This window comes from Rhinoderma darwinii, chromosome 1 (assembly GCF_050947455.1).
Source record: "Rhinoderma darwinii isolate aRhiDar2 chromosome 1, aRhiDar2.hap1, whole genome shotgun sequence".
Taxonomy (NCBI): Eukaryota; Metazoa; Chordata; class Amphibia; order Anura; family Rhinodermatidae; genus Rhinoderma; species Rhinoderma darwinii.
In genome coordinates this window covers 424,715,366-424,735,988 of record NC_134687.1, presented here as the reverse complement: position 1 = coordinate 424,735,988, position 20,623 = coordinate 424,715,366, and the positions used below count along the sequence as shown (strand labels likewise).

At 41.7% G+C, this 20,623-nt stretch overlaps 1 protein-coding gene across 2 annotated transcripts in view; it reads right to left on the bottom strand.

The window, feature by feature from the left end:
* Window positions 1-2,947: 2,947 nt before the first annotated feature.
* The window catches only part of CFAP73 (cilia and flagella associated protein 73), a 35,464-nt gene continuing 17,788 nt past the window's right edge, over window positions 2,948-20,623 (bottom strand). For both annotated transcript variants that reach the window (XM_075853467.1, XM_075853476.1), the window contains exons 3-7: window positions 18,547-18,651; window positions 15,105-15,305; window positions 12,108-12,329; window positions 7,508-7,666; window positions 2,948-4,186 (exon numbers count right to left, since the gene is read on the bottom strand). In XM_075853467.1, the coding sequence (XP_075709582.1) occupies window positions 4,091-4,186; window positions 7,508-7,666; window positions 12,108-12,329; window positions 15,105-15,305; window positions 18,547-18,651 (783 nt within the window). In that variant the 3' untranslated portion in view covers window positions 2,948-4,090. The remainder of the gene's footprint in view (window positions 4,187-7,507; window positions 7,667-12,107; window positions 12,330-15,104; window positions 15,306-18,546; window positions 18,652-20,623) is intronic.

Sequence of the window (20,623 nt, the reverse complement as noted above, 5' to 3'; positions counted from 1 at the left end):
TTTTTGTGAGACAAGTTGTTTTTTAATGCCACCATTTAACATACCACATAATGTATTGGGAAACTTAAAAAATAATTTTTTGTGGGGGGAAATTGGCAATAAACAGTGATTACGACTTTTTGGGGGGGTTTTCGTTTTTACAGCATCCATACGGCAGTAAAAACGACATGTTCACTATATTCTATGGGTTATTAAGATGATACCAAATTGAAATGTTTTTATTTAGGTTTTATCACTTATTAAAAAAAAAAAAAATTGTCACCATATTCTGAGCACCATAACTTTTATTTTTTAGTCTGAGTGGTCTGAGGGCTTATGTTTTTGCAGAAAAGCTATAGTTTTTATTGGTATCATTTTGGAGTACATGCCACCACTTGAGCACTTTTTATTCCATTTTGTGGGGAGCTAAGGTGACAAAGAAACAGCAATTTTTTTTTTTAACTGCGTTCATCGAACGGGTTAATTAACAGTATATTGTAATAGTTTGGACTTTTACGGATGTGGCGATACCAGTTCTAAAAATAAAAAGTTAACATAACATTACAAAAAAGGGAAAAGGTGTTTTTGGTTTTTTTTGAACATTGAACTTTTTTTTTGCTTTTTATTTTTTATTAGTCCTCCTAGGGGACTTGAACTAGTGATCATTGGATCCCTTACGTGATATTGTTTCTTTCAGTCGCCTATGAAGAATTCTGGCTTAAAGGGGCTGACAATTGATGACCTATCCGCCGGATAGATAATCAGTATACGATGGGTGGGGGCCTGAAACCCAGACCGATCAGCTGCCTACGGTCATCTGATTTCATTGTACAGTAAGCAATGTATGGAGCCGGAAGCAGATGGCTCTACATTGCATTGCGGCCGGGCTGCAGAACTTTAGCTCTGCTCTTACTCACTTGAATAGGAGCAGTACTGCAGCTATTCCGTGACCGGAGCCATCTGCTTCCGGCATGGACGGCTGGTGCCCGGAGGCAGCTGATCGGTGCGGGGTCCAGGTGTGTCGGACCCCCACAGATCATGGGGTAGTGGACAAACCCATGATTTAAAAAGTAATCTGCCCCATTATCTCATGATTAGTCCACGTTTAATATTATATCGGACAAATACAAAACAAACCATAATTTATTACTTAGAGGGGTTTTCCCACAATTAACATTTATCACCTATCGACCGGACCCCCACCAATCTCTTGAACGGGGTTCCCGACCCCCGTTCCATTCAAAACTGATCGTGCATTGAATAGAGTGACATGCACGACTGCCGTTCCATTAAAAATCATCCTCACTGCAGTAAGGAAGAACAGGGATCGGGACTCCAGTTCTAGAGATCAGTGGGTAGGTGATCAATGTGAATTGTGGGAAAACACCTTTAAATCTGCCATTGTGAGTCTACTTTTTTCAGCCTGTTTCTATGATGTGTGATAGAAGCAAAGTGTAGCACATGTTATAGCACAATAGACCCAGTACCCACATATCTCCTGTCAACTGACTCGTTAGGTATATTAAAGGCTAACTAAACGTTCAACAAACTTCTGACATGTCATAGTGAAATGTCAGAGGTTTAGATTGGTGGGGGTCTGAGCACGGAGACCCCAATCGCTTTGTCTGGAAATCAATATATTGGGAGTATAGGCTCAACAGAGTCTATGAGCCGATACATCAGCTTTCCGGAAAAAGCCGAACAGAAACAAAAGCAGCTGAGCGCTCACACGAGTGCTTCTGCCTCTTTTTAGCGATTGGTGGGGGTCTCAGTGCTCGGACCCCCACCAATCAAAACTTCTGACGTGTTTGTTGAACGTTTAGTTACCCTTTAACTCTTTCATGCCGACAATCTGTATAATCACATCCTTTTCGCACGTACCCCGTGCAGCCAGGGCGTGAATATACAGATCACTGTTCCAGCCAACATAGCACTGTGAAAAGCGCTCGGCCGCCTTCTGTGTCCCCGGCTCCCCAGCAACCTGTTCTCTGACAGCCGAACCGATTGGTTCAGCTACAGAGAAAATGATCACCGTCATTAACCGCTTCCTGATCGCCCACTGTAAATTCACGACGGCGCTTGCTGGGCTCTGTGCAGTGCCGACGTGAATTCACAGTGGGTGTTAAAAGCGTGATCCGGGTGTCTGAGTAGTGCTGACACCCGGATCGTGCTGTTAACCCTTGCCTCTGGTCCCGGAGACATGATCGGGACCTGATTGGTTCAGGTTCCGCTCATGTGATCGCAGGGAAAGTTTGTTGTAGCAACAAACTGGAAAGTTTGTTGCTACTACAAACTTTTCCTGGGACCGATTTGAGGGTGCTGCCGTCGGTTGCATGGCAAAAGCGGAGGCCATAAAACGGCCTCCGGTCGGCCATTCACGGAAGCCTGTCAACGTCACACTGACAGTTTATAATACGTTACACTACCCAGGTAGTGTAATGTATTATAGCGCACAGTGATTACTGTAAAAAAAAGGACAAAAGCATTGTCAAAACGTATGTTTTTTTGGGCACTTTGCTTGCCAAAAAATCAAATAAAAAGTGATCAAAAAATAAATAAAATCACATGCACCCTAAAATGGTACCAATGAAAACTACAGATTGTAACGTAGCAAATAAGCCCTCGCACGGCTCCAGTGGAGAAAAAAAAAAAAAAAAGTTCTGGCGCTCATAATATAGCGACAGAAATTGTGCAGTGTGTACAAAAGTGGATAAGATTGGGCACCGTTTATCAGTGCGACACATCTATGAATTATTTATTTACCCCATTATTATACCCTGATGTACTCTACCCAGCTAAGATATGCCCCCACATCATAAACTGAAATACCAGCAAACTATTACTATTACTAAGCAAAATCTGCGCTCCAAATGGCGCTCCCTCCCTTCTGAGCTCTGCCGTGGGTCCAAACAGCAGTTTATTACCACATATGTGGTATTTCTGTAATCTAGAGAAATAGCTTTACAAGTTTTGGGGTGCGTTTTATGCTTTATTCCTTGTAAAAATTACATTATATTTTTTCAGAAAAAAAAGTAGATTTTCATTTTCACAGATCTATTCCAATAAATATAGCAAAAGTCTAGTCGGGTCAAGATGCTAACTATACCCTTGATAAATTCCTTAAGGTGTGTAGTTTCCAAAACCACTTTTGGGGAGATTCCACAGTTTTGGCACCAACCACAAGACCTCTTCAAACCTGACATGGTTCCCAAAATATAGTCTAAAAAAAGGAGACCCAAAAATCCTCTAGGTGCTCCTTTGCTTCCAAGGCCGGTGCTTCAGTCCATTACCACACTAGAGCCACATGCAGGATATTTCTAAAAACGACAGAATCTGGGCAATAAATATTGAGTTGCATTTCTCTGGTAAAACCTTCTGTGTTACAGATTTTTTTTTTATTGCAAATGAATTTCAGCAAAAAAATAAATTTGTAAATTTCACCTCTACTTTGCTTTAATTCCTGTGAAACGCCTAAAGGGTTAATAAACTGTCTGAATGCTGTTTTAAATACTTTGAGGGGTGCAGTTTTTAAAATGGGGTGATTTATGGGATCTATCTAGTACATAAGGCCCTCAAAGCCACTTCAGAACTGAACTGGTCCTTGACAAAATAGCCTTTTGAAATTTTCTTGAAAATGTGAGAAATTGCTGCTAAAGTTCTAAGCCTTGTAACGTCCTAGAAAAATAAAAGGATGTTCAAAAAACGATGCAAATATAAAGTAGACATATGGGGGATGTTAATTAGCAACAATTTTGTGTGGTATTACTATCTGTTTTACAAGTACATTACATTTAAAATTAGAAAAATTTTAATTTTTGCGAATTTTCTTTAAATTTTGGAGTTTTTCCACAAATAAGCTATGAATTTATTGACCAAGTTTTTCCACTAACAAAGTACAATATGTCACGAGAAAACAATATCTGAATTGCTTGGATAGGCAAAAGCATTCCAGAGTTATAACCACATAAAATGACATGTCAGATTTGAAAAAATGGGGCTGGTCATTGAGGCATCGATGACCCTTGGTCCTGAAAGGGTTATGCAAGATGCGAAGACACAATCTCCTTTGGACTTTGATAGGCGCCTTCCTGGTCTTCCAAGTGTAATCAGGTCAGTTAGTGGTGGACACGGCTGTAGTCAGTGGAGTCAGATCACTCTTCTTTAGGTCTTTGAATATAGCATCCAGATCCATAAAGCACATTTTAATCTAAATTGAAAAGGGGATGATGTGTTAGATGCGGCACAAAATTAATATAGCATTTTGAGAATTTCCCATGCTTGTAGTGTTGGCACCCAAGAATTACATTTTGTTTTATTTGAATAGAATTCTAGTGTAAATATTTTACTGCCTATTGTGTTATTACAGTGACCTCATTCACTGCCATATTGCTTTCTCTAGGGCTATTAACTGCAGGGTGCATGAATACTGGATGTCTTGTCTTGGCACCTACTATATAGGATGGTCATGTGGCATTTCTGCAGCAGAAATCCATCCCATACATCTGAATGAGGTTTGTATAAAATTAAATGCTGCAGAAACTGCCCAATTGAGATGTATGGAATGGATTTATGTTGCAGAAATTTTCTGTAGCAAACCGTTACAGTTATGCCTTATGTTATTCTGAAGATAATTTTCTTCACATCCACATTTTGTAACTTAAAGGGAATGTGTCGCTAGAATTTTATTTTTATTTTTTTCAGTTAAACAGTTAGTATTTAAAGAGGCTCTGTCACCAGATTTTGCAACCCCTATCTCCTATTGCAGCAGATCGGCGCTGCAATGTAGATTACAGTAACGTTTTTATTTTTAAAAAACAAGCATTTTTGGCCAAGTTATGACCATTTTTGTATTTATGCAAATGAGGCTTGCAAAAGTCCAAGTGGGCGTGTATTATGTGCGTACATCGGGGCGTTTTTACTAGCTGGGCGTTCTGACGAGAAGTATCATCCACTTCTGTTCGTTACCACCCAGCTTCTGGCAGTGCAGACAGCGTGTTCTCGAGAGATCACGCTGTGACGTCACTCACAGGTCCTGCATCGTGTCGGACGAGCGAGGACACATCGGTACCAGAGGCTACAGTTGATTCTGCAGCAGCATCGGCGTTTGCAGGTAAGTCGATGTAGCTACTTACCTGCAAACGCTGATGCTGCTGCAGAATCAACTGTAGCCTCTGGTGCCGATGTGGCTGACACGATGCAGGACCTGGGGCAGGAAGTGAGTGACGTCACAGCGTGATCTCTCGAGAACACGGCTGTGCCTGCACTGCCAGAAGCTGGGCGTTCTGAAGAGAAGTGGATGATACTTCTCGTCAGAACGCCCAGCTAGTAAATGTAGTAAAAACGCCCCGATGTACGCACATAATACACGCCCACTTGGACTTTTGCAAGCCTCATTTGCATAAATACAAAAATGGTCATAACTTGGCCAAAAATGCTCGTTTTTTAAAAATAAAAACGTTACTGTAATCTACATTGCAGCGCCTATCTGCTGCAATAGCAGATAGGGGTTGCAAAATCTGGTGACAGAGCCTCTTTAAGTGATTAAACATTGGTTTAATTTTTTCACAAGTCAGGAAATATTATAAATTAGATTCTAATTTATAACATTTCCATGTGCTGGTCACTAGAGGGAGCAATTCCCAAAATTGCAGCATTGCAATGTGGTAAAGCAACCTCATTGCTTTATGCTGCAAATTTGGGGTAGACACACTCTCTAGTGTCCTCACACAATCCCCCCTCCCTTATCCTGGCTAGTGCCAGGAGAAGGAGGTGGTTGAATCTTCTAATCCTCCTACACTGTGCATTCGCTCAGAAAATGGCGGCACACAGTGTAGGAGGATTAGATACAGTGGTAATCAGACAGTATAACACGAACATAATACACACATCACTTACCTGCTCCTGCCGCCGCTGCTGCCTCCGATCCTACTCCTCCTGCCTAGAACATATGTCCGGAAGCCGCGACCGGAAGTCGTCATCTTACTGTCCGGCCGTGGCTTCCGGTCCACATGAAAATGGCACCGGATGTCGCTCCGCCGAAGACCTTCCTTTTGGACTGTGTGGGAGCGGCGCATGCGCACAGACGGCGTACACTATAGTGAATGGAACGGCTCCCGTTCGCATTCTCTATGGGGATGTATGTGCCGTATTCCATCTCTGTATGTGTCGTTAATCGACACATACAGAGATGAAAAAAAAAATGGCAGCCCCCATAGAGAAGTACAAGAAAGAAAAAAGTAAAACACAAATAAATAAAATTTATTTTAATAACTAAAGCAAATTTATATTAAAAAAAAACTTTTTTCGCGACACCTTCCCTTTAAACTCCTTTAGTTATGTTCATGTAGTGGATTTGCATTGAATTTTTTATCCGGATTTGCAGATGGAAAATCTGCAGTGTATTATAGTAGCAGTGAAGTGGATGAGATTTTAACAAGTCTCATCCACATGTTGCAGAAAAAAAATCTGCAAATAAAGATTTTTAATCCACAGCATGTTAGTTTAGGCTGCAGAATCATTGCATTTTTATTGCAGATTTTCCCCACTGGGTTCAAGGAGGACATCAAAATTTGCAACAAATTGCAAGTGTTGCGATTTTTGCTGCAGAATAAATGTGAACCCGCCGCAAAAACTCAAGTTTGGGGGGAAAAAGAGCAAATTCCTGTTTAAAATAGGAAAAAAAGTCCATACTCGTTGCCATAGCGAAGACTCCTTGCAACAGGCCTCCTGTGATGATGCTGCATCCTATGTAGCTGCTGCGGCCAATCACAGGCTGCAGTGGTCAAATATGGGAAACATCAGACATAAGAGGGGAAACCCAGGGTAAGTGCTAAATTTCCCTGCCGCACAACCACAGGGGAAACTAAGCATTACACAGTGCCCGTTCAAATAAATTTGTGTTATGAAGGACAGGTCCTCCGGAGAAAAACGCTCTTTGGACCCACTCTCCACTCTGCCCAAGAGATCCTGAACAGGGGATCTGTATTTTATTAATTTAGAATTCCCTAAAAGAGTATATGAAAATGGGCTTGTCTAAACCAGACAACCACTTTGAAAGATTAGAAGTGGTCTGTTGAAAAGCCTTATCATTAACCAGAGCAATGAGTGGCTAATAGCAGCTGTCAGTCTGGGGGACCTGGCCTGTCTGTACGTTACACAGAGAACTCATTGTTTGCAATTAGAACTATGTAATTCCTGATCCCTCCTGTGGGGTCGCTGCATGGCAATTGAGCATTTGCTTTTGGAATCCCCACCAATTTACAATTAATCCCTTGGGGTCCCAGCAGCAGATTTTGGGAGACCATACAAAAAAAATAAAAAAATAATAATGATCATCTTCAACCCTTTTAACTAACTAACAATTCAGAAAAGAGAATGTTTTGTTGGGAAAATTTGAAGTTATTTGCTCTGACTCCTAGTGGGCAGAATATAACTTGCCACCTGTAAATTTAAACAAAGGGATTTAACTAGGAGTACAAATAATAATCCCATTATTCATATTAGTTATACATGCATTATTCATAGTCACCTTTTCAAGCTGCAATTCTGTGTCCTCTATCGATATGTCAGACTTGATATGCATCTGTTTAGTGATTGTTTGGAAAAGGTTTAGAGCTGCCATCCTGATGCGACCCAAACGTAGTGTGTTTTCTGCTGCTGTGTTTTGGATTTGTGCCCAACTTGACTCCTAGAAAGATATTTTTCCACTATTATTCATATTTGCCTGTGTTTTTTTTTTTTACAAAACATATTTTTTTTTTACAATTGAAGCATTACAGAAACCGTATCCATGTAGTTAGTACATACGTGATCCACCCAATGACCTGGAAATGCAACATGCAACAAAAATAACCCCATGCCGTAGATTTCCGCTATAAAGTACGCCAAAATTATAGTGAATTTGTTAGCTTGCATTTGGCTCTGCCCCTTTGCGACTTTTTTTCAAAATGGCGGAGGCAGCGCAAAATGACAGTCGCAAATTAGTGTGGAAATATGGCATTTATAAATTGCCTCTGAGTTTTTCTCCCTCTATTAACTCTATTAAATATATTGATGATGGGGTTTTCCGATATATTTTACAAGATTTAACCCTTTGGCGGGTATCGTCTGTTTCAAACAGCTGAAAACGGCCGGGAAAGGATATAACTCTGATCCCGTCCATTTAACCTTTTTAGCTGCTGCGGTCAATAGCGGCCATGGTATCTGATCAGCTGCCAGAAAGAGGGAGGGGGCTCCCTGTGTCTCCCCCCACGATCAAATCACGGGGTGCTGATTGGATGCCATGCCAGCCAGAGGCCTATTAACTGCCTCCAGGTCTGTCTTTTGAGAAAGTTCTAACTATTAACTCCTTAACGACATAGCACGTACATGCACGTGGCAGTCGTTAAGGGGGAAGTATGGAGCGGGCTGAGCGCGCTCCATACTCAGTGGGTGTTGGCTTTGTAATACAGCCGACAGATCACTTTGATTCCGCCTGTTTAGCGCCTTAAATGCCGTGGTCAATTGCGACACTTAAGTTTAGAATAGAGGGTGGCCCCCTCCAATGTGCCATCACCCCCCCCATGAGGCGATCGTGGGGTGCCGATGGTAGTCATAGCAGCCTGGGGGCCTAATGAAGGCCCCCAGGTCTGCCATTTTTGTGCTTCTTTGAAGCCCTGCCTCTGTAAAGTATACTCAGTATAGCGACAAACTGCAATACATTAGTATTAGAGTATATCATGCAAGCGATCCAACGATCACTGGTTCAAGTTACGTGTTTTTTTCAATGTTCCAAAAAATAATAATTTTTTTTTTTAAAGTTCAACACCCCTCCCTTTCCCATTTTTTCCCTAAAGCAATGTTAAAAGTGTTAATAAGTTAACATAACTGGTATCTGCGTTCGTGAAAGTCTGAACTATCACAATACAGCGTTGTTTAACCCGCTTGGTGAATGCCGTAAAAAACACACACACACAAATTTCTGTTTATTGGTTACGTTAGCTCTCAAAAAAATAGAATAAGAAGTGATCAAAAAGTCTCATGTACCCCAAAATGGTATTGGTAAAAACTACAGCTTGCCCCATAAAAAATAAGCCCTCACTTTGCTCAATTGACAGGTGGGGGGGGAGGGGGAGTTATGGCTCTCAGAATATGGGTACACGAAACAATGTTTTTTTTAAAAAAAAATTTAGTAAATTTTTTACCACTTTTAGAAAAAACAAAAACCTAAGAGAACATAAACTTGGTGTCGCTGTAATCGTATCGACCCGTACAATAAGGTGAACATGTCGTTTTTACTGCCTGATGGACGCGGTAAAAAAATAAAATAAAATTGTGTAATTGCTGTTTTTTTGCCCATTTCACCCCACATTTTTTTTCAGCTTCCCGGTACATTATGTGGTACAATAAATGGTGCCATGAAAAACTTCAACTTATCCCGCAAAAACAAGCCCTCATACAGCTATGTCAACAAAAATAAATAAAAGTTATGGCTTTTGGAAGGCCGGGAAATAAAAATAAAAAACTAAGATTGACCGTGTCATTGAGGGGTTAAAATATTGCAGGACAGAAAATATGTGGAAGAGATCCTCCAGCTCACCTGACACTTGATGTATGTGTCGTAGTCATCGCACGGGCTCTCGTGTCGGCGCACGATGGGTGTAGGCAGGCAAAGGCAAGGGGCTGAGTCCAGCGATAAAGAGGATAAAATGGAAACTAGTTCCAAGTTTACTAAGGTTTTCAATTAAAAAGGTCCAGTAAGTTGGAGTCCTGGTGTGCAGACAGGAGTATGTAACGGTCCAGTCTTGGGGCCTACGCGTTTCAGACGTTAAGCACGTCATTAATCATGATTAAGGACGTGCTTAACGTCTGAAACGCGTAGGCCCCAAGACTGGACCGTTAAAATATTGCGTTCTATAGCCAGTTTTCTATAGAAAAAACATTCACGATGCAAGTATTGCTGTTTTTTAAAAAAAAAAAAACACATCTCACCCCGCAAAAAAACAACCCTCACACCACTCAATCAATAGCTTTTTAGCAGAGGTTTTGTGCAAATATTGACTGATATTTGGAACTGTTCATAATTCCCTACACCTTGATTAAAGCCCCAGTTCCAGCTGCAGAAAAACAGCCTCAAAGCATAATGCTGCCTCCACCATGCTTCACTGTGGGTATGGTGTTCTTTTGGTGATCTGCAGTGTTGACTTTGCGCCAAGCATACCTTTTGGAATTTTGGCCAAATAGGCCAAATAGTTCAAATAGGCCAAATAGTTCAACCTTGGTCTCATCAGAACAGAACACGTTTTCCCACAGGTCTTTGCAAAACATAGCCGGGCTTGGATGTTTTTCTTTTAGAAAAGGCTTCCGTCTTGCCACCCTACCCCACACATATGAAGAATACAGGAGATTGTTGTCACATGCACTACACAACCAGTACCTGCCAGAGAGTACTGCAGCTCCTTTAACACCTTCCCGACCGCCCACTGTCTTTTGACGTCAGGCGGTGCGGGTGCTTAGTCTACAGAGACGTCTTTTGGCGTCGCTGCAGATCAGGCTGGTGAGCGCTCATCCTCTAAGCAGGAGCTGTAACTTGCAGCCTCCTGAACACAGCTGGGGTCGGCAAACATTCGGACCCCAGCTGTTTAACCCTTTGATTACCGCTGTCCGTGACCGCGGCATGATCAAAGGGAATTCCCCTCTTTGATTGCATCACCGGGATTCCAGTGATGCGATCAAACACTGGGGAATCCCTCTGCAGTCAGCCCTGGGGACCTACAAAGGACCCCAGGGCTGTCTGTTCCGTGTGCCTGCTGTTCGGGCACACTATGTGCTGCCCGATCAGCAGCCTGTGTCATAGTGACACAGTGTAATGTATTAGCGTACAGAAGTATGCTAATACATTACAAGTAAAAAATAAAGTTACAAATAAAGTTATGGCTCCTGGAATGAGACGGCTGAAAAATCAAAATACGAAAATTGCTTCAATAGGGTTGAAAGGGTGTGAAATAATTATAATAAATAAGAATAAGATAATTTTTATACTTCCCTTACATATTCTCACATTCTGTTTTCTTGTTCCTGCTTCAGAAAGCTGGGTAAGGACATGTCGTCCATAGTGATCACCTTTTTAAGATCTCTGCTTGTGGTCAATGAATGAAACGTTTACAACTAAAGACTAAAAAAAAAGCCTGTCCTGATCATGTAATGCTGACACAATGGTTAGATACAAGAGAGCTCAGATCAGGACATGTTTGCAGACTCTGTTTTCATCTGCTGCCAGCAAGTAGAGATCTTAAAAACGGTGAGGAACTAAATCATAACGTATATTACAAAATTACATTTAATCAGAAAACTCCTTTAATTTGAAAACACATTCACACCTCTGTATAGAATATTGCATGAAAGCTGGAATCTAGTCAGACAACGCTTAACAGCTCTAGTTCAGGTAGTAATAGAAACCATGACTGAGATACAGAGATTACACCGTACAAGTAATGAGTCACTAGTAAATATCAATTACACTGGAGTTGTAATTAACATTATGAGCAGCCAGGCCACCCTGCAGTGTACAGTATTATACAGAATATGGGGAGATCCCCTGAATAGTACTCACGTGTGACCTCTATTATCAAAGCACCCAGAAATGCTTTAGGGAGATATTGCATGTCATTATGTATACAGAGCTTTCTATCAAATGAAAAATCCTTGTGACTTGTAATTATGATTCAGGGTAGCTGACTATTGGAAAACTCAAAGTTTTGCAAATGATCTAGAAACAATTAAAAAAAATAACTTTTTATTAGCTGAGCTCAAACAAAGCATAAACCTTTACAGCTGCGTACCCAGTAAGACCTCGTGCACACGGCAGAGCCTGTACAGCAGTGTAAGAAGGCTGCTGCAAAAGCTCAATTTTTGGTGCCAAATGTACGGAGATCTTCTCCCCTCCAGCAGATAAAAAACCTCCATATGCCTCTATATCAAATCGGAGGCATACAGAGGGTACAGTAAAGACCCTATGCACTACAATGGAAACGCCATTACGGGCCGGTACATGGCCTTATTTTGATAAGCAAGGATAATGGTGAATACACTGACCACTGCACTGTGTAATAAAATACTTAGGATTGCCTTTAAGATATGAACCTCCTTACCCATTCAAGAACCACAGCTCTTGCGCCCTCCAGCTCTCCCTGTAGATCTGCTATTTGGTTATTGAGCTCTAGGATCTGGCTGTGTGTCTCTTCTTGGTAGTGAAGCAATCGTGCCCTTTCCCTCTCCGTCTCCTCCTGGTGCTCCAGCTCCCGCTTCAGCAACTTTTCTTGTGTGGCCATTAGGGTGTTAAACCGATCAATCATCTCTTGAACTTCCTGAAACTAGAGAAAGGGTATATTACTAAAGGGTTAGTAACATATTATTGAGTATATATATTTTTTCTCAATCATCATCAATCCTGTTAGATTTGATAATCGCTATTCACACCAACACCCTGCCTGCAGACTGTGTAAGACCTTGTACCCTCACAACAGATTAGTTGCAGATTTGTGGTGCAGAACACTACTAAATTACAGTACTTTGAATGGGGCTTAAAGAGGCTCTCTCACCACATTATAAGTGGCCTATATTGTACATGATGTGATCGGCGCTGTAATGTAGATTACAACAGTGTTTTTTATTTAGAAAAACTATCATTTTTGACGGAGTTATGACCTATAGTAGCTTTATGCTAATGAGTTTCTCAATGGACAACTGGGCGTGTTTTACTATATGGCTAAGTGGGCGTTGTACAGAGGAGTGTATGACACTGACCAATCAGTGACCAATCCGCGTCATACACTTCTCTCCATTCATTCATTTATACAGCACATAGCGATATAGCTATATCGCTATGTGCAGCCACATAAACACACTGTAACGTTACTGCAGTGTCATGACAATGAATATACATTACCTCCAGCCAGGATGTGATGTGTATTCAGAACCCTGACCACTTCTGTAGCGTCTCTGTAAGACTACAGCACAGCGAGATCTCGCTGTAAATGACAGCTTACAGCGTAATCTCGCAAGACTACGCCTGCTATGCTGTAACTCACAGAGAAGTGCAGAGAAGTGGTCAGGATTCTGAATACACATCACGTCCTGGTGGAGGTCATGTATATTCATTGTCAGGACACTGCAGTAACGTTATAGTGTGTTTATGTGGCTGCACATAGCGATATAGCTATCTGCAGTGTAAATAAATGGAGAGAAGTGTATGACGCTGATTGGTCACGGATTGGTCACTGATTGGTCAGCGTCATACACTTCTCTCCACAACGCCCACTTGGTCAAAAAGTAAAACACGCCCAGTTGTCCATTGAGAAACTCATTAGCATAAAGCTAATATAGGTCATAACTCCGTCAAAAATGATCGTTTTTCTAAATAAAAAACACTGCTGTAATCTACATTACAGGGCCGATCACATTATGTACAATATAGGCCACTTATAATGTGGTGACAGAGCCTTTTTAAAGGGAATGTATTACCTATATACACAGTCCAGCACCATGTGCCATTGATGTGAGAGGTCAACGTCGGCTACGAAGGTGCAAGAGGGCTGAACGATAAACTACAGTGGAGCAGCTCACTGTGAAAGTCAACCAGGGGGCTACGAGACAGGTGTCTAAAACAACAGTTTCAGCGAACCCTACTGCGTATGGGGCTACGAAGCAGACAGATGGTCACTGCTCCTATGCGAACAAAGGTGCATTGGAAAAAAAGGGTTCAATTTGCACGGCAGTATCAGAATTGGACCACCGATGATTGGCAAAGAGTTACCTTCTCCGATGAGTAACGTTTTCTGCTTCATCGAATGGATGGACGTTGGCGTCAGGCAAGAAACATCAGAGAACAAACACCCTGTTGGAAGAGCACGACCAAGACTTCCAAGTATTTCCCTGGCCCTCTAATTCACCAGACTTGAACCCAATAGAGAATCTGTGGGACCACCTCGATCGTCTTGCTTGCTCTATAGATCCTCCCCCACGAACCCTCCAGCAAATGTGGGATGCACTGCAGTCAGCATGGCTTCAGATACCCGAGACAACCTAACAGCTCCCTTATTGAGTCACTCCCAGCCCGTCTAGCTGCTGTCGGTTACTCTGGATATCAGCTGGTGGGCATAATAATGTGACTCGACTGTGTATATATATTTTTTTTTTACTAATTAGAACCAGATAGTGAAACACCTTTTTTTTTGGTATCAGTTTTTAGTCTTTCATTGTAAATTATTTTTTTAATTCTATATTTTGTTCGTGATTATAGGGTAGACATCTTGCCTGAGCTTTTACCAGCATTTGGAGATATGCTTTACAGCACCAAAATGGACCATAGGAACCCATTGACTTCTGAGGGAAAATTTTCTAGGCGTACTCTGTGACCTGAGCAGAGGTCACTGTGAAAGGAGATGGAGGAGGTGAGCTGTGACCATCACCTATTATCAACAGTGAATTCTGTGTTAGGATTTTCTGAAAATATAGAGGACACATTCCCTTTAAGATCTGCTGCTAACTTCTTGGTATCACATACCACAGGACACCTTCAGAGGTCTTGTGGAGTCAATGCCTTGACAGGCCAGAGCTGTAGGGGGACCTACACAATATTAGGCAGGTGGTTTTGTGAGGGATCATAAGCATGTATATTGCTTGCAAAAACATTATTATCCTTACATAAGCTACATATCAGTATATTTCACAAAGAATTTATACAGCAAGATGGCGCCTGCATCTGGGACAACGCCCATAGAGACACCGCCCTGGAATGCAAGAGGAGTGTGCAGATGAACGTCACAACTGAATAGAACCAATGGGGCTTAAGCAAGTCCCACATTTTTACTGAGAAAACTTGTAACTCTTGGGTAATAAAGTGCAGTTGCATTTCCTGCTTCACTGAGAGAGGAACCGTCCTAACACTTCTCTGGCTGGTGTATTTCTTCTACGCATGCACTCAGTTTCAAATTTACAGAGGTGGTTATTCGGTGTGAAATCACAGGGAAAGGAACCCTGACAGTTTAAATGTTATGTTATTCATATACCTAAGAACAGAATAAATGTATTGTACAGTCATTGGCTACTACTGCTTTACTACATGCCTAAAAGATTTAACTACTTACCTCTTCCGTCCTCTCTAACACCCTCTGCAGGTAGCGTTGATAAATGCTATTCTTCACTTGACGGTGCAGCAGCTTCTCCTTACGAGTATGCAGCTGTATGGTTTCAGCCTGTAAACGTATTGCTTCCCGTTCCTTTTGCGCTGCCAGCTGTCGCTCTTCACCTGCTTTATGTTGTGCACGCTTTCGTTTTGAGTCGTTTTCCTACAAAGAAAAGTGTGCGGGGTTTTATGCAATCTGATATAGGAGCCTTCTAGAAATTCTATTGTCCTGACAGACAATATCATATTCCCTATATAACCGATATAGTATAGCAGAGCTGGTATAGGCATTAAGAAGCACTAGTATTTTGTCAGGTAATACCAGTGGTTTCCTTGGATTCCAATCCCCAACTTATATATAAACCATAGTCATACTGATCCCACTGAAGTTCCTATAGGAGATGTCCAAGTTGTTAGCTAAGAGCAATACTTACCTGCCATTTATTTTAGTTACTTGCTTGGCTGCTTTTTAGCTCTTCACCTTTGCTATGTCCCAGTGGAGAAGAGCAACAGTGTTTACAGGGACTCTAAAATCCCCCTTTTTTCTTATCAATGGCTCAGAATTCTGCTCTGTCCCTCCTGCAATGCTTTACACTGCAGCTCTGCGTGCTTAGACTGGCTGCGGCGTATAAGCTCACCAGGTCAAATTCGGTATATGCATTGTTGGATAAAAAGTCCAAATAAAAGAATTCTAGAATTGGCTTACAGCTGCCATTTTCAGGAACAATAGAGCTAAAACGGTCACCAGGTACATAGAAATACCCTACGTTCGCCGCTGTCCTCTCCTCTTTCCTCGACTACTCTTGTAAAGTTTTACACCTCATCATTTATTGCATGACCTACTAAAACCTGGGAGTGAAAAGCTGGAAAAATCAAGACTTTTTTATTTACACTACCGTTCAAAAGTTTGGGGTCACCCAGACTATTTTGTGTTTTCCATGAAATCTCACACTTATATTTATCAAATGAGTTGTAAAATGACTAGAAAATATAATCAAGACATTGACAAGGTTAGAAATAATGATTTTTATTTGAAATAATAATTTTCTCCTTCAAACTTTGCTTTCGTCAAAGAATGCTCCATTTGCAGCAATTACAGCATTGCAGACCTTTGGCATTCTAGCTGTTAATTTGCTGAGGTAAATCGGGAGAAATTTCACCCCATGCTTCAAGAAGCCCCTCCCACAAGTTGGATTGGCTTGATGGGCACTTCTTGCGTACCATACGGTCAAGCTGCTCCCACAACAGGTCTATGGGGTTGAGATCTGGTGACTTCGCTGGCCACTCCATTACAGATAGAATACCAGCTGCCTGATTCTTCCCTAAATAGTTCTTGCATAATTTGGAGGTGTGCTTTGGGTCATTGTCCTGTTGTAGGATGAAATTGGCTCCAATCAAGCGCTGTCCACAGGGTATGGCATGGCATTGCAAAATGGAGTGATAGCCTTCCTTATTCAAAATCCCTTTTACCTTGTACAAATCTCCCACTTTACCAGCACCAAAGCAACCCCAGACCATCACACTACCTCCACCATGCTTGACAGATGGCGTCAGGCACTCTTCCAGCATCTTTTCAGTTGTTCTGCGTCTCACAAATGTTCTTCTGTGTGATCCAAACACCTCAAACTTCGATTCGTCTGTCCATGACACTTTTTTCCAATTTTCCTCTGTCCAATGTCTGTGTGCTTTTGCCCATATTCATCTTTTCCTTTTATTAGCCAGTCTCAGATATGGCTTTTTCTTTGCCACTCTGCCCTGAAGGCTAGCATCCCGGAGTCGCCTCTTCACTGTAGACGTTGACACTGGCGTTTTGCGGGTACTATTTAATGAAGCTGCTAGTTGAGGACATGTGAGGCGTCTATTTCTCAAACTAGAGACTCTAATGTACTTGTCTTGTTGCTCAGTTGTGCAGCGGGGCCTCCCACTTCTCTTTCTACTCTGGTTAGAGCCTGTGTGTGCTGTCCTCTGAACGGAGTAGTACACACCGTTGTAGGAAATCTTCAGTTTCTTGGCAATTTCTCGCATGGAATAGCCTTCATTTCTAAGAACAAGAATAGACTGTCGAGTTTCACATGAAAGCTCTCTTTTTCTAGCCATTTTGAGAGTTTAATCGAACCCACAAATTTAATGCTCCAGATTCTCAACTAGCTCAAAGGAAGGTCAGTTTTACAGCTCCTCTAAACAGCAAAACTGTTTACAGCGGTGCTAACATAATTGCACAAGGGTTTTCAAGTGTTTTCTAATCATCCATTAGCCTTCTAACACAGTTAGCAAACACAATGTACCATTAGAACACTGGAGTGATGGTTGCTGGAAATGGGCCTCTATACACCTATGTAGATATTGCATTAAAAACCAGACATTTGCAGCTAGTATAGTCATTTAGCACATTAACAATGTATAGAGTGTATTTCTGATTAATTTTATGTTATCTTCATTGAAAAAAACTGCGCTTTTCTTTCAAAAGTAAGGAAATTTCTAAGTGACCCTAAACTTTTGAACGGTAGTGTATTTTTTACAATAAAACACTGGGGGGTGCATTTACTAAAACTGGCAGAGTACAGCAGTGTAGAATACTAATGTCGCACAACCTGGCATTATTCAGTACCGCATGCAGTATTTCTCAACAGACGAGCACCATGTTGGGGAATACAGCACAACGGTGGCTGAACCAGCGGATAATAAATCTCCACTATAGCGTCTTAATACGGCATCCTAAAGGAGATCGTCACACAAAGTTTTATAGCAGAAATGGAGGATTTACTTTAGCATATTTCTTAATACTGGTGTGCCATACAAGCATACCCCCTGTTGTTGAACTTGCCGTAGGAAAAATAAAACGCAGCCGGTTGAAAGTTTTTACAAATGAGTCAGGCCTAGCAACCAGTCAGAGCTCAGCCTTCTTTTCCTGAACTGCTCAGGAAAAAAGAAAGCTGGACTGTGATTGGTTGCTCTGGGTAACAAGTCTAGTCTGTTAGACATCTGTGATAAATGAGACGTAATGCTTAGGCCTCATGCACACGACCGTGTTTGGTCCGTGATATACGGACCATATGTCGGGCGTATTTCCCGGACTGACCACAGTTCAGGGAGCCGGGCTCCTAGCATCATAGTTATGTACGATGCTAGAAGTCCTTGCCTTTCCACAGGAATACTGGTCCGTACTGAAAACATGATTACAGTACAGGACAGTATTTCCAGAGAGGCAGGGACTTCTAGCTTCATAGATAACTATGAAGCTAGGAGCCCGGCTCCCTGAACTGTGGTCAGTCCAGGAAATACCAGCGACATACGGTCCGTATATCATGGACAAAACATGGTCGTGTGCATGAGGCCTTAAATAGAAACGTTATCTGTACAAATGGCTTCAAAGTCTGTATAGTAAAGCAAGCAGCGGAGCAAACCTTGAGGAACTTATCAAATTTGAACAAGGAGTCTTTGAGTTTTTCTTCTTTGTGTTCAAGTTCAGCACGACGTTGCTGCAGACTCTCACCCTTCATCTGAAATTCCTGTGGTAAAACAAAAAGGGGCAGAGTAAGACATTACAAGGCATTATCTTGTTGAAAAAAAAAAAATGGGCATCTTTAAAAAAACACTTGTTTAAATAGTATTAGATTATTGCAGAGAACTTTGATATGGTTATCAACTTGACAGAGGAATAGACTGAACCTCACCTACACTTGTGGTGCCGGTTTTGCAGTCAAAAACCTCATTTAGAAAAACGCAAAAGTGCGCAAAATGGACACACAATGGCCATAACATGTGGCATCACCCCAATACTATCAATTCATTAATTACAATTGGTTTTTAATTTGGTGCCGTTTCTCACAGCCAAAACATCACAGTCTCAAAGACAGAACATAACGGAGAACGTCTGCAACATCTGGCCTCATCTTCTTCATGATGGCTATTCAACTGATATATATGATCTGGAATCAGGAATAAAATTCACTTGCCCGCAGAATTTTCCTAGTTTATTTAATGACTAATTAAAAAAAGTTTAGCCCACAAATGTTGCCTGTGTTTTCATACAGGCCTGGAGTTAAGGGGGCAAACTGGGCAACTGCTCAAGGCCTCCAAACTTTATGGACCACGGGGGAAGAGAGACTGCAATATGTCAATTCTGTGGATCAGCTTTTGTTTATTGAGAAGGGTGACTGACAGGAAGTATAATATAATAAAGGTTCAGAAAAGCTATACATTGACACAGTAAGACAAGCTTAAACTTACACAATTTATAGTGGACAGTCAGCGGACAAATCTATCTTTCTTTATTTTATGTATATTCTACGTTTCTAGACTGGACTAAACACTACCATTTTCTTCCATTGCACAAACAAGCAAACAGTATTCTCAAACCTTCCCCATCAGCAGAGTCTACTGCAGAGAAGTGAATGCGGGCAGGCAGACTCATGTAACTTGTCAGTTATCATGAAAGAGGAAGACAGGCATAGGCGATGCATTTTTACACTCTACTGTTGCCGATCAGCGGATCATAGCCGCTGATTTAGGCAATTAACACTTAAATGCGGCGATCGATTGCAATCGCCGCATTTTAGGGGTTTCTAGCACATTGGCAGACCCCATGATGAAATTGCGAGGTTTGCAGATGGTTAGCATGGTAACCGGAGGACAAACAATGGCTTCCGTGTCTGCCATTTACGGAAGCCTATGAAGACCAGCCTCCTGATAGGCTTCCTGTCAGAGTGAAACGGGAAGTCAGCTGTCCCTGACAGCTGACACTCCACTATTGCCGATCAGCGGCTCTTGGCCGCTGATTTTGGCAATTAACCCCTTAAATGCGGCAATCGATTGCGATTACCGCATTTAGTGGGTTTGTCGTACATCGGTAGCCGCCATGCAATCGTGGCGGTTGCCGATGGTTGTCGTGGCAACCAGAGGCCAAATAACTGCCTCCCAGTCTGTATGGAGACCTATGAGGACCTCTGGCTGGTCCTCATAGGCTTAGGCTGGGTTCACACAACCTATTTTCAGGCGTAAACGAGGCGTATTATGCCTCGATTTACGCCTGAAAATAGGGCTACAATACGTGGGTTTGCCGACGTACTGTGCAGACGACCTGTAATTTACAGGGCAGGGCACTTCTTTGCAACGTAATTTGAGCCGTTCTTCATTGAACTCAATGAAGAGCAGCTCAAGATTTACGAGCGTCACAGACGCCTCGCATAATATGAGGAGGAGCTTTTACGACTGAAACGAGGCAGCTGTTTTCTCCTGAAAACAGTCTGTCTTTTCAGACGTAAAAGTCTCTCATCGTGTGCACATACCCTTACTGTCAGTGACTGTTACGTCACACTGAGAGTTGGAATACATTACACTACCTAGGCAGTGTAATGTATTCTAGCAGCGATCAGAGCTACAGGCAAAAAAGATAAGTGTAAGAAGTAAAAAAAAAAAAAAGGAACAAAAAGTTAATAAAAATGTTTTATAAAAGGTTTTTTTTCATATAAGAAGCCTTTT